Below are 14,721 nucleotides of genomic sequence, written 5' to 3'. Positions count from 1 at the left end.
CCTAAACCGGCAGTTGGACATCCCTCTCACAATCTGGGACTCCTGGCTCCCAACCGCTCTCCTGCCTGCCTGCCTGGCTGCCTGCCGGCCCGATTGCCCCCAACTGCCCTCCCCAGCCGGCCTGATCTCACCCCCAAGTGCCCTCCCCTGCCGTCCTGGTCGCCCCCAACTGCCCTCCCCTGCTGGACTGATCTTGCCCCCAACAGCCCTCCCCTGCCTGCGTGATCGCCCTAACTGTCTCTGCCTCAGCCCCCACCACCATGGCTTTGTCCAGAAGGAAGTCGGACATCCGGAAGATGGCTGGTTGACCCGGTCTAATTAGCATATTACCTTTTTATTAGTATAGATAGATTATATAGGATAGAATTGCTTAAATGGTTGAGGGGGGGGGGGGGTTAAAGCCTTTTTCAGCAGGAAGAAATGCTCTTGGCAGACAAAAACACAAATCCCTATATCTGGACTGATAGCCAGCCATATGCACTATACTGCCAAAGTGGTCATTAAAAAATTGAACCGCTTTCTTACACCTTATACCAAACAGCTGTTGCCCTTAAAACTCCTCCTTAGCCCCCACCTTAGGTTCTGCCTTCGCAGTTCACCCAGATTAGGTTCTGATTGGTTGGTTTCTATGCCAGTCAGCGTCTTTGGGCCTATCTCTGGGCCTGATCAAAGAGGCGAGGCTGATTAGTAGCCCCTACGGAGGCCCAGAGAGAAACAGGCGTGGCTTCTGGGGAAGCCCAGAGAGAAGGAGAGAGGCAACAGCTGACCAACAGCTGCCACAGAAGCTGCGGATCAGACCCTGCCTCTCTCTCTCTATACGCCTCTCTCCAGGCCTGATCCACAGCCCCCTCGGCAGTCAGTGCTGGGTCACCACAGCAACCCAGCACTGACTTCCGGTGTTTGGTCGAGCCTTTGGTTGTTATAGACCCTGGCTCTTTATATATATAGAAGATGAGAGATGCACTGAAATACAAAAATAGGCACAACATATCACACAAACACTGATAACAAAACTGTTAGGTAAGTGAACATCAGACAAAACAGCTTAAAGGTGAGCAGTACTATCAGAGATAAAGAGTGATTCTTCATAATGGCACAAAGGGCAGACAGTTCATCAGAAAGTTATAACCTAAATGTGTGTGTAACATTTATAAAAATAGAATACCCAACTATTGCAGAAAATAAATTCTTTTAAAATAAAATAGACTGGTCAATGGGATAGATCAAATCCTGGGCCATAAAACAAGTACATTAAATTCAGAAGGATAGAAAGCATTCATAGTATCTTCTCAAGTCACAAAGAAATTAAATTTGGAATTAATAATAAAGATAACTTGAAAATATCCAAATAATTGGAAATTGAGAAAACTTGTAAATCACTAATGAATCAAACAAGAAATCATATGGGAAATTAGCAAAAAAAAATTTTTTTAATTTACAATTTATAAAATGAGACAACTCTTGTAGCAATATGTTTACAGATACATCTCAGGCAAAGGAAACTAAAGAGAAAATAAACAAATGGGACAACATCAAAATAAAAAGCTTCTGCGGAGCAAAAGAAATCATCAACGAACTGAAAAGAGAGCCCACTGGATGGAAGAATGTATTTGGCAATGATACATCTGATAAAGGGTTAATATCCAAAATATATAAGGAACTCATACAATCCAATTAAAAGGAAGACAAACAATCCAATTAAAAAATGGGCAAAGGACCTAAATAGACACTTCTCCAAAGGGGACATACAGATGGCCAAGAGACATGAAAAATTAGAGTCACTAATCATCAGAGAGATGCAAATTAAAATGACAATGAGGTATCACCTCACACCTGTCGGAATGACTACCATCAACAAATGACAAGTGCTGGCAAGGATGTGGAAAAAAGGGAACCCTAGTACACTGCTGGTGGGAATGCAGACTGGTGCAGCCATTATGGAAAACAGTATGGAATTTCCCAAAATTAAACATGAAACTGCCATTTGACCCAGTGATCTCACTTATAGGAATATATCCTAAGAAACGCAAAACACCAATCAGAAAGAAAGTATGCACCCCTATGTTCATAGCAGCACAATTTACAATAGCTAAGATTTGGAAACAGCCCAAGTGCCAATCAGTAAATGAGTGGATAAAAAAGCTGTGGTACATTTATACCATGGAATATGCAGCAGTAAAAAAGAAGGATCTCTTACCCTTTGAGACATCATGGAGGGACCTGGAGAGTATTATGCTTAGCAAAAATAAGCCAGTCAGAAACACAGGTACCACATGATCACACTTATGTGGAATCTAATGAACAAAATAAACTGATGAACAAGATAGATCCAGAGGCATACAAGCATAGAGGGAAGGGAGGGTGGATAGGAATGATCAACCAAAGACCTTGTATACAAATATGCGTAACCCATGAACACAGACAATAGAGTGGTGAAGTCCTGGGCGGGCGGTGGAGGGCAGACTAGAAGGGGTTAATGAGGGGAAAAAGGGAACATATATAATACTTTCAACAATAAAGATTTAAATAAATAAAGTTTATAAAATGCAATATACCAGAATTGGAGTTGAGCTTAAGCATTGCTACTGAGGGAAAATTTCATGCCATTAAGTACATATATTAGAAAACAAGAATGTTTTAAAATCAGTATTCTAAGCTGCCAGCTTAAGCTAGAAAAAAAAAGGAAATTTAGTCCAAAAGTAGCAGAAGGAAGAAAAGTTTTAAAAGCAAAAAACAAAATAGTAGAAACAAGCCAAAATATATATAACATCAACAAAGCCAGGAGTTAGTTCTTTGAAAATTTTCATGAAATTAATAAGCCCTAATCAAGACTGATCAAGACAAAAAGGAAGACCCAAATCACCAATATCAGTTGGTTTGGAGCATCATCCTGTACAACAAAATGTTGCATGTTCGATCCCCAGTGGGTCGGGAGGCAACTGTTCCATGTTTCTCTCTCACATTTCTCCCTCTCTCGAAAATCAAACATATACTTGGGTGGGGAATTTTTTTTTTAATTGAAGCTTTGGCCTGGGTTTGCTCAGTAGTTAGAGTGTCAACCTGCACACCACAGCGTCTCTGGTTCGATTCTTGGTCAAGGGCATGTACCTGAGTTGCAGGTTTGCTCCCTCCCCCTTTCCTCCTTCTCACTCTCTGAAAAACAGTGCAAAAAAATATCCCCAGGTGAGGATTAACAACAAAAAAAGAAAGAGTAGACATCACTATAGATCCTAAAAGAATATGAAAATATTGTGATTAGTGTCAATAAATTTGACATCTTAGATAAGTTCCTTGGAAAATACAACTTTCCTAATCTAACACAACAGGAAATAAAATCTTTTAAAAAAAAAAAAGCTGTTAAAGAAATTGAAACTGTAATTAGAAATCTCTCACAAAGAAAATTCTAGACTGCTTTACTGATAAATTCTACCACTTAAGGAAGAAATAATTTTACCAGTCTTAACACAAATTCTTTGAGAGAATAAAGGTAGAGGAATACTTCCTAACCAAATAACCGAGGCAACCTGATGATGTCATTACAAGAAAAAAAAATTACAGCTCACCATCTCCCATGAACACACATGTAAAAGTTCTTAACACAATATTAGCAGTGGAAGCTAGCAGTTCATAAAAAGGAGAGTACATAATGACAAAGTCACGTTTATCTCAGGAATGCAATGCTGTTTGAACATTTGAAAATCATTAGTAATTTACTACCTTACCAGAATAAAGGAGAAAAACTGCAATTCCAAAAGATAGAACAGGCGTTTGATAAAATTCAACACCCATTTATCAACAACTAAGAAATGGGAGGGAGCCCTAGCCAGTTTGGCTCAGTGGATAGAGCATTGGCCTGCGGACTGAAGGGTCCCAGGTTCGATTCCAGCCAAGGGCACATGCCCGGGTTACGGGCTTGATCCCCAGTCGGGGGCATGCAGGAGGCAGCCAATCAATGATTCTCTCTAATCATTGATGTTTCTATCTCTCTCTCCCTCTTCCTTCCTCTCTGAAATCAATAAAGAAATATATTTGAAAGAAATGGGAGGGAATCCTAAATTTGATCAGTGAAATAAAAAAGCTTACATAATGGTGAAATAATGAATGCATTTCCCTCGGGGTAAAGAATAAAAAGCAAAGGCAAAATTGTCTCAATATTTTATTTAATGTAGAGGTCCTCAATTCAGTAAGACAAGAAAAAAATAAAAGATTTAAAGAATGAAAAGGAAGAACTAAAAGTATTTGAAGGTGACATAATTGTGTACATAGAAAATGCAAAGGGCCCTGGCCGGTTATCTCAGTGGGTAAAGCATTGGCCTGCGGACTGAAGGGTCCCGGGTTTGATTCAGGTCAGTGGCACATGCCTGGGTCTGGTGCTCAATCCCCACTAGGGGACGTGCAGGAAGCAGCCAATCCATGATTCTCTCTCCCTCTTCCTCTCTGAAATCAATAAAAATATCTTTTTTTTAAAAATGCAAAAGAATATTCAAACCACTAGAATGAATACATGAATTTAGTATGGTAAGGAGATAAGTGGTAAATATACAACAATCAACTGTAAACCCATGGACATGGACAATGGGTATTGAAGGCCTAGGTATGGGGAGGAGTAGTTGGTTGAGGGGGGCAAATGGGAGACATCTGCAATAGTGTCAAATTTTTTAATAAAAGGGTAAAATAATGACCTGGCCAATGAGCTCAGTGGTTAAAGCATCAGCCCTCACACTGAAATGTTGCAGGTTCGATTTCTAGTCAAGGGTGGATACCTGGGTTTCAGGTTCAATCCCCAGCCCTAGTTGGGGTGAGTACAAAAGGCAACCAATCCATGTGTCTCTCTCACATCAATGTCTCTCTCTCTCTCTCTTTACACACCCCCTGCCCCTCACCTTCCACTCTCTCTAAAAATCAATGGAAAAAATATCCTCTGGTGAGATTTAAGTAAATAAATAAATGAATGAATAAAATCAACTGTATTTCTACTTGTATTCTATGATGATATGTATATCTATTCTAGTACAGACGGGTTGGCAAATTATGGCCTGTGAACCAAATTCGACCAGCCTCCTATTGGAATACACCAACACTCATTTATTTACATGTAGTCTATGGTTGCTTTTACAAGGACAGAGTTGAGTAGTTTCAACAGATCATATGGCCTTAAAAGCCTAAATATCATATTAACTATCTGGCCACTTACAGATAAAGTTTGCTGACACCTGATTTAGGACAGATTATTGGGAAATTAAATGTAACATGCAGCACAGCTTACAATAGCATCGGTAACATCAGGTGCCAGGAATGCATATAACAAAAGATATTTTTAAACCTCTACAACAGTAGTTTTCAATGGAGGGGAATTTTACCTTCCATCCTCAGGAGACATTTGGTAATGTGTGGGCATATTTTTGGTTGTCACAGCTGGAGGCTACCACTGGTATCTGGTGGGTAGAAGCCAGGGATACCACTTAACATCCTACAATGCATAAGACAACCCCTCACAACAAAGAATTATCTGGCCCAAAATGTCAGTAGTGCTGAAGTTAAGAACACTGCTCTACATTGGCCTGTGGACTCAAGGGGGTCCTAAGTTTGATTCTGGTCAGGGCACATGTCGGGGTTGCAGACTCAATCCATAGTAGGTGCTGTGCAGGAGGCAGCCAATCAATGATTCTCTCTCATCATTGATGTTCATATCTCTCTCCCTTCCTCTCTCAAATCAATAAAAAATCCTGTATAATAAAAGCCTAATATGCTATGTGTCCTACTGTTCGACCAGTTGCTATGACGTGCACTGACCACCAGGGGGCAGATGCTCCGACTGGTAGGTTAGCTTGCTGCTGGGATCTGGCCGATCGGGACTGGGTGAGAAGGGCTAGACACGCCCTGGAGTCCTCCTTCAGCCCCTTCCCGGTGGGGTCCCTCTGCCTGGCCTGTGCCTTCTTGTAATCCAGGACCCCTCGGGGGATGTTGGAGAGCTGGTTTCAGCCTGATTCCTGCAGGCCAAGCCAAGGGACTCTACCAGTGCATGAATCCATGCACTGGGCCTCTAGTATATATATATTTTCGTTAGCCAATGGACTCAAAAGTTCCCGGGTTCGATTCCAGTGAAGGACACATGCCCGGGTTGCAAGCTCAATCCCCAGTAAGAGGTGTGTAGAAGGCAGCCGATGAATGATTCTCTGTCATTGACGTTTCTATCTCTCTCCCTCTCCTTCTCTGAAATCAATAAAATATATATATTAAAAAAACAACAACACTACAATGAAAACCACAAAACATTGCTGAGAGAAATTAAAGATCTAAATCAATGGAGAGTTAATCCATGCTTATGGCTTGGAAGATTCACTATTTTTAAGATGACTTTTCTCCCAAAATTGATTTACAGATTGAACATAACCCTGATCAAAATCCCATCAGACATTTTTAAAATAGCAATTGACATGCTGATTCTAATACTCATATGGAAGTAAAAACCTAGAATAAGAAAAACAGTCTTGAAGAAGAAAGCTTTAGATTGTTACTCAATTTCAAGATTTACTTTAAAGTTACAGTAATCAGAACAGTGAATTATTGCCACAAATACATAAGGAATAAAGAAATAGACTCACTTAAATCCTGATTTAAAATAAAGAGAGCCACTGTGGCTCTGTTGGTTGAACATCATCCCATGCATCAAAAGGTTGCTATTTTGATTACAGGTCAGGACATGCCTGCTTTGCCGGTTGGATCCCCCCGTAGGGGACGAGGGGAGGCAGTCAATAGATGTTTCTCTCCCCCCCTCTCTTCCTCTTTCTCTAAAAATCAGTAAGAATATTAAAAAGTAAAATTAAGATGCCAGTGCAGTACAGTGGAGAGGGGAATATCTTTTTTTATTATTAATTTGAGAGAGAGAAACATCGATTTGTTCTGCTTATTTATGCATTCATTGGTTGTTTTTTGTATATGCCCTCCTAGGAAATCAAACCTGAATTTGGTTCACAGGCCATAGTTTGCCAACCTGTTTGTACTAGAATCAGCCTGCAGACACATATGGGAGGCAACCAATGTGTCTTTCTCACATGTATGTTTCTGTCTCTCCCCCTCCCTTCCACTCTCTAAAAGTCAATAGGAAAAATATCCTCAGGTGAGGATTAACAACAACAACAAAAGAGTAGATTGATGATACATTTCTGTGCAGTTGACTGGTGAAAAGGAAAGTGGTGAGAGAAAAGGTAGGCAGATAAGGAGAAGGCCATATAAACTGAGGTGTGTAGGTAGTTTGAACTTTTATCTTTAGAGCAGTGGAAAGCTCACATTGTAGTAATGTGATTATATTTATATCTCATAAAAATATTATTCTGATTACCATCTTTAGATTGGATTTAGGGGTGGGAGAAGGGCTATAGAAATATTTATATTTATATTTTGTTGTACATGCTTCCTAGAGAAAACCTGCATAGATGAAATAGTAAGAAGAGAGCACAGCATATGAAAATTTAATGATTGCCCTGGCCGGTGTGGCTCGGTTGGGTGTCATCCTGTGCACTGAAAGGTTGTCAATTTTGTTCCTGGTCGGTGCACATGCCTGGGTTTGGGGCTCGATCCCCAGTGGGGTATGTGTAGGAGTCAGCTGATTCATGTTCTGCTCTCACATCAATGTCTCTCTCTCCCTTTCCCTCTCTCTAAAAAAAATCACTAAAAATATTTTTTAGAAAGAAAAATGATCCATGAGTACTGTAGAAACTTAAGGAAAAAAGAAGATTGATATAAACTAGCATAACAAAACATTGGGTCCTTTCTAGGGATTTATTACTTGGCTTTACCAAAGCTCTTGTGGTTGCTTTAGGCAGATTGCAGCCCCCCACAGTGCCATCCTGAGTAGAAGCATTAAAATGGACTAATGTCCATTGTCTGTTGCCTTGGAAATGCTGGGAAAGCACATCATAGACCTATCTGCTGATTTGGCTATTTGTGCATATGCTTGGAATTAAAATAATTGAACCTTAATGTTGGTGTAGAATGTACCATTTCTGCTACTTCTTTATCTCATGTGGGTCCCTGCTATGCCATCCACATAACTGCTTATGACAGTATTGCACGTTAGAAAAATTTTTGCATCTAGGATGCTGGATTATATATATGGCGTGCTTTTTTGCTATATAGTATTATCAAAGATTTCTCAAACTAATTTTTGTTACACTTTCATTAATTTCCAGCATTATTAATATGTATAAGTGATACAAGAGGGTGATGAAAATTATCATTAAATTGGTACATTACTTTATATAACTTAAAGGTTTAAATTTTTAAAAAAGATTTTTTTGTCATTAAAATAATCTCTTTAAGCTGGAAGCTCCTTGACATCCTTTGGAACAGAAACATCAAACAGCAGTACCCTGTCCCAAAGTAGTGCAGTTGGTTCTGCCTTTACACAGGATACAAGATCTGTAAAAACACAGTTATCTCAAGGTAAGCTGTTTTTTTCTTTCGAATATTTCCATTCTAAACTTCTATACTGGTTTTATCTTTCTCTGAATGTAAGAACTTTTGCAGTTTGTAATGACCTGTATAATTTTTATTTGGTTCTTTTAAATTTTTTCTCCTAATTGCTGTTGCAATAAGTATATTGTTGAATGACTTCCACTATTTAGACTTTTTCTAGTCTTAGATAATAAAACTGAAGCAGTGACCTTTCTGTAAGTTTGACAATTTTTTGCAAAGCAAGTGTAATATAAATTGTATGATTATACTTAAATATATCAAATTAATCCTAGAGCCACCACTGAAAATGAACTCTCCTTGATGAATTTAAAATAACAGCTGAAAAAAACTATTCATTATGCTCCTGCATCTTTCCTAGCATCCTTACAGGATCTAGAGCAATGATCAATGGGTTTGCTGCAAGAATTTTTAAAACATACAATACCTGACTATTTAATCAGGGGCACTGGCCTCTTTTCCCTTAAATTGTCAAATGGGAAAAAAAAATGACAACAGCCAACACAACAATAGCCATTTAGTATGAATGAATTAAAATTATACAGTACCTGGGTGTTTGTTTGTTTTGGTAATTAGTTTATGTATACCATGGGGTGAAAAAGGTTGAAAACTGCTGATCTAGAGCAATGGTTCTCAGTGTAGACCACCCACAACCAAATCATCTAGAGTACTGTACTTAAAAATGTAGATCCTGAGAACCGCTACATCAGAACCCTTTTAGGGTCAGCATTTAACAAGCTTCTTAAACTACCCTGTTCTTTTTCTTTTTTAAATTATATTTTTCCCCTCACCCAGTCTTATAGCCTTCAGTGGTCCCAAGTTTCCATATCTATCTTTATCTGTTGCCAAAGTAAATGTTATTGGCTTCATTGCTTTATATAGATGTTTACTTTTAAAACAATGTGAAGTCGTTTCAGAAAGATGCCATAATCACAGGACAATATTTTAAAAATCTATTGAGAATAAAATCAAGCTAATGCTAAACATGATCTCTCTTACTGTAGATATTTTGAAATAATTGTAGTTACTGTTACTCATTGATTTAAAATAACTTAATTTTTAAACATTCTAAAGATTTGTTGTAGATTAATTAGAAATATAGTAAGCATAAGGAAAAAATTAAAATGCCCACAATCTCTACCCAGAAATAACAAATATTTATATTTTGTTGTACATGCTTCCAGACTTTTTTGTAGGTTAATTTAAGTGTATATTTGTGTGTATGAGTATTAGTTTGTTATTTTAGTTATTAATCTTTTTAAGCATTAGTTTCCTAAACTATAAAATGGGACTTTACTGGTAACTAACAGACTTATGAGGATTAATTTTTTTAAATATATACAGTGCCATTAGTATCATAGTACCTAGCACATAGAACATAATCAGTAAATGTTAGCTATCTTAATGAATAGCCAACTTTAACCTTAATATGGAAGCACCAGAAGAATTCTTATTAAATCATAAATAAGGATGCCTATCGTCATTGCTATTCACCATTGTTCTGGAATTTTTAGCTAAATCTGGAACACGTGAAAAAGAAATGAGGCATAGTTATTAAAATTAGCATTATTTGTCAGTGCTATGACTTACTACTTGGAATTAAAAATTCACTAAATAACCTAGAACTAATAAAGGGCTTAAATTAGAAGGAAAATATAAAGTAATGCACAAAAATCAATCATTGTTCTAAAACCTAACCTACTAATTATGTAATGGGGATAAAAGATGATGTTCACAATGAGAAAATATGTAAAAAATACATAATAAGAAATAAGACCGCCCTAGCCGGTTGGCTCTGTGAATAGAGTGTTGGCCTGTGGACTGAAGGATCCCAGGTTCAATTCCAGTCAAGGGCACATGCCTGGGTTGCGAGCTTTGTCCCCAGTGCGGGGTGTGCAAGAGGCAGCCAATCAATGATTCTCTCTCATCATTGATGTTTCTATCTCTATCTCCCGCTCCCTTCCTCTCTGAAATCAATAAAATATATATTTAAAAAAAAAAATGAAAGAAAAAAAAAAAAAGAAATAAGACCAATTTCTATGTTGAAAACAAAATTTAATAGAGCAGTGGTTCTCAACCTTCCTAATGCCATGACCCTTTAATACAATTCCTCATGTTGTGGTGACCCCCAATTTCATTGTTATAAATTAAACATAATTAAAGCATAGTGATTAATCACAAAAACAATATGTAATTATATATGTGTTTTCCGATGGTCTTAGGCGACCCCTGTGAAAGGGTCATTCGACCCCCAAAGGGGTCGCAGCCCACAGGTTGAGAACCGCTGTCATAGAGGGGATCTAATAAGATAATGCAATTAGAGAATTATTTTATTCCTAGACACAGAGATAAAGTATTGGGAAGACTTTACTTGTCATATTAATTAAGTTTATTGTAATTTCAGTAAGTCTAAGTGGAATGGTATGAGAACTTAATAAAACAGATACACATACTATCTTAAAAATAAACGTGGAGGTATAGACATATCTAAAAAATAAAAAGCAGTGAAATAGGGCTTTCCTACTCAATAATCTATTCATAAAATAAAACAGTGCAGTAATAAATTAAGAGATGAATGGAATAAAAATCAGGAACAGATCCAAGTATAAATATGTAATTAGTATGTGATAGAGGTATTATTTTTAAATTAGAAAAAGGGAAGCTGTTTAATAAATGATATTGGGACAGACAACTGCCTGATCATTTGGGGAAAATAACTAGATTCCTTCTCTCTTACTTAGGACTAAATTAAATTTTAAATACAAATTTTTTAAAGTACGTATCTATATATATAAAAGCCTAAGTGACTGTAGTACCAGTCAACCAGTTGCTATGACGTGCACTGACGACCAAAGGGCAGACACTCAGTGCAGGAGCTGCCCCCTGGTGGTCGGTGTGCTCCAACAGCGGGAGCACTGCTCAGCTGACTGATGGGCGCTAGATGCTGGGCTCACAGCTGGCAAGCACAGCTGTGGCGGCATGAGCTTTTCCTGCCTCCGCGGCAGCACTACCAAGCAGTGGTGGCAGGCACAGCGGGAACAGGATGAGCAGGAGCGACACAGCATCTGGCCCGGGCTCGGGCTCCTCCCTGGCCACCTGCCCCTTCACACAATACTACATCCCTGCAGGGATCGGGGTGAAACCAGCAGTCCGACATCCGCTGAGAGGGCACAGGCCAGGCTGATGGACCCCACCAGTGCACGAATCCGTGCACTGGGCCTCTAGTTTATTGTAAGAAAGAGATATATTTATATAAAGAATGGCAGCCCTGGCTGGTGTGGCTTAGTCAAGGGCACGTGCCTGGGTATTTAGTTTGCTCCCCATCCCCTGGTTGGCGTGAGTGTGGGAGGCAACCAGTCTCTCTCTCTTTCTCCCTCTCCCTCTCGCTCTCTCTCTCTCTCTGTTCTTCTTGCCCTCCCTTCCACTCTCTCTGAAAAGCAATGGAAAAAATATCCTCTAATAAGGATTAATAAAACAATAACAAGGCTGAGATGGCCTGGGAATCTGCATTTTTACCACCGATAATTTCTGAATTTTACAAAATTAGAACATCTAGAATTTTAACTGATATCAGTATGTGAAGATGTCTCAAGGGGTGTGTTTTTATTATGCTGAAATGGCTATTGTATGTATTCCTAATAATACGTCTAGTATCACCTGTATTTCTCTATTTATAACAAAATTGCCATCATGGCTAGTAGATTTTAACTACAAAGTATACAACAAATGAGATGTTGTGATTGCCCTATCACTTGTGGTTCTTTAATACTTGTCATAGGGTCTTTTCTCAAAGAAAAACCTGATAAAGTAAATTTTATAAACTTAGAAGAATGTAGTATTGTAACATTAACTAAACAATAGGATTTTCAAAAAACTTAACACTTATTTTATAAATTAAATCTCTTTAGAAGATCATAAGTAGTGACAAAATGTCTTCTGATAGGCCAAAACTTATATAAACCTCTATGATTTCCCAGAATATACAGTGTTTTTGTTAATGGCAGAGTAAACTTTGGCATTAATGGCTGGAAATGGTACACATTTGCAATTGCCTACTTTAGATAACCATAATCTTGGGGAGTATCCTATATAATAAAAGCCTAATGTGCAAATCGACCAAACAGCAGAACTACCGGTCACTATGACACGCACTGATCACCAGAGGGCAGATGCTCAACACAGGAGCTGCCCTCAGGCCCGAGGCCAGCCAAGGCGGGTGCCAGCAGGGGACCACACAGATTGGCCCTGATCGCTGGCCAGGCCTACGGACCCTACCCATGCTTGAATTTCGTGCATTGGGGCTCTAGTTACTAATAAATGATCCCTGAAGCATCTAGTGAACAATAACCAATGCTTTGTCAGCATTCACTAGTTCACCAATTGTTGACATTTGCAGCATATATGGGAATTTTTTATTTTTTTAAAATGAGCATAATTTTTTTTAACAAAACATTTTGGTGCAGTATCATGGGATATGAGAGCACCTTGAACAGAGATTTATAGCAAATATAGGGACAAAAAATATGATGGGAGCACCCGATGTTGCATTCTTCTGTTCATATTGTAACTGTACTATGAAGCTCTGACCTCAAAAGGAAAAATGGAATTTGTAAGTACAAAATCTATATTAAGTAAAAATTGACAAGAGATGTTTTAAATGGTAAGGAATTATTATCACTGCTGTGTAATTACCTGAAGGGTTTATTTGTTGCTGGCCTTTTTGTTGTTGTTAATCCTTACCCGAGGATATTTTTCCATTGCTCTTTTAGAGAGGGTAGAAGAGAGAGGGTAAGACAGAGAAGCATTGATGTGAGACAAACACATTGATTGGTTGCCTCCTGCAGTGCCCTAGCCAGGGCCCAGACCGGGGAGAAGCCTGCAACCAAGGTACGTGCCCTTGACCAGAATCGAACCCAGGACATGTTGGTCCGCAGGCTGACGCTCTATCCATTGAGCCAAACCGGCTAGGGCTGTTGCTGGCCTTTTAAGTATTGATGTTTAATTTACACAAGCCCCTAAAGTATAGAAGAACTTCACTTAACTTTCTAGTTCTTTACTTTATTTATAATAGTAATTTATTGGAGATATTACCTATAGATATAAAGGTAATCATTAGACATATCTTCAGAAAGTACTGAAAATATTAAAGCTTCTGGAAATAATGGCTGAAGTATCAATATAATCTTGTGGTTATGGTTATTGGTATAAACCTGCATCTGACCAACAGCATGAACTTTGATAACATTCCTGGGGAATCTTATACCAGGCAGAAATTTTTGAAAAACTTATTTAACCTTATTTCAATAGGTAGAAATACAGATAAAATTCCAGAGTATTTTGTTGTTGTTGTTTTTAACTAACCTAGTGACCAGCCCACTAAAGATAATCAGTTTTAAACTCTGGTCTAGTAAGTAGAAGAATTCAAATTTGTGCTAAGGATTTGAATTGGTAGAAATAAAATAAGACATTTTTTTAGCATCTAGGTTATTTTGAAATCCCCAAAGGATAGGGTAGTTTCTTATCTTTTGGTTACGTTTTAGGTCGTTCAAGCCCTCAGTTAGATCCTTTGAGAAAAAGCCCTACCATGGAACAAGCAGTACAGACCGCCTCGGCCCACTTACCTGCTCCAGCACCTGTTGGGAGAAGGAGCCCTGTATCAACCAGGCCTTTACCATCTACCAGCCAAAAAGCAATAGAGAATCAAGAGCACAGGCGAGGTAGAACTTGAGCTATTTACTAATTCCTTAATTGACTCATCAACATTTTCCATTCACCTTATTTTCATTAAAAAGATAAACTTTATATGAATGATCCTAGAAGGTTTAAACTGAACTTTGATAGAATGTTCATTCTTTCAAATTTGGCTCAGAATAGTGATGGTGGTGGGGGTATAGATTTGGAGGGTTTTTTGTTTTGTTTTCTCATTTCTACCTTAACAGAAATTTTTAATTATGTCTCCTGAGTTAATGTGTTATTCTGTATGTCTTATAGCTGATATACACAAAGTTTCAAGACCAGAAAATGAGCAACTCAGAAATGATAGCAAGAGACAAATAGGTAAGTAACTTGAATTTAAAAGCCATATTTTATGCTTCTCAATAGAGAGGATATTTGAAATGTGTGGTGAGTAATTGCTTTAAAAAAAATGAATTGTGGCCCCAGCCAGGTTGCTCAGTTGGTTGGAGCATCATCCCTTGCACCAAAAGGATTGCAGGTTTGATTTCCAGTTAGGGCCCATACCTGGTT

The 14,721-nt window shown here is 38.3% G+C and overlaps 1 protein-coding gene across 4 annotated transcripts in view; it reads left to right on the top strand.

The window, feature by feature from the left end:
* The window catches only part of LSM14A (LSM14A, mRNA processing body assembly factor), a 146,699-nt gene that overhangs the window by 42,652 nt on the left and 89,326 nt on the right, over window positions 1-14,721 (top strand). For 3 of the 4 annotated variants that reach the window (XM_023759863.1, XM_023759862.1, XM_006095973.3), the window contains exons 4-6: window positions 8,323-8,445; window positions 14,016-14,192; window positions 14,467-14,532. In XM_023759863.1, the coding sequence (XP_023615631.1) occupies window positions 8,323-8,445; window positions 14,016-14,192; window positions 14,467-14,532 (366 nt within the window). The remainder of the gene's footprint in view (window positions 1-8,322; window positions 8,446-14,015; window positions 14,193-14,466; window positions 14,533-14,721) is intronic. The other variant, XM_006095974.3, reaches the window with a different exon arrangement.

Source organism: Myotis lucifugus, unplaced genomic scaffold (genome assembly GCF_000147115.1).
Source record: "Myotis lucifugus unplaced genomic scaffold, Myoluc2.0 scaffold_164, whole genome shotgun sequence".
Classification (NCBI taxonomy): Eukaryota; Metazoa; Chordata; class Mammalia; order Chiroptera; family Vespertilionidae; genus Myotis; species Myotis lucifugus.
Note: the sequence above shows the minus strand (reverse complement) of the source record. Positions and strands in the feature narration are given on the sequence as shown.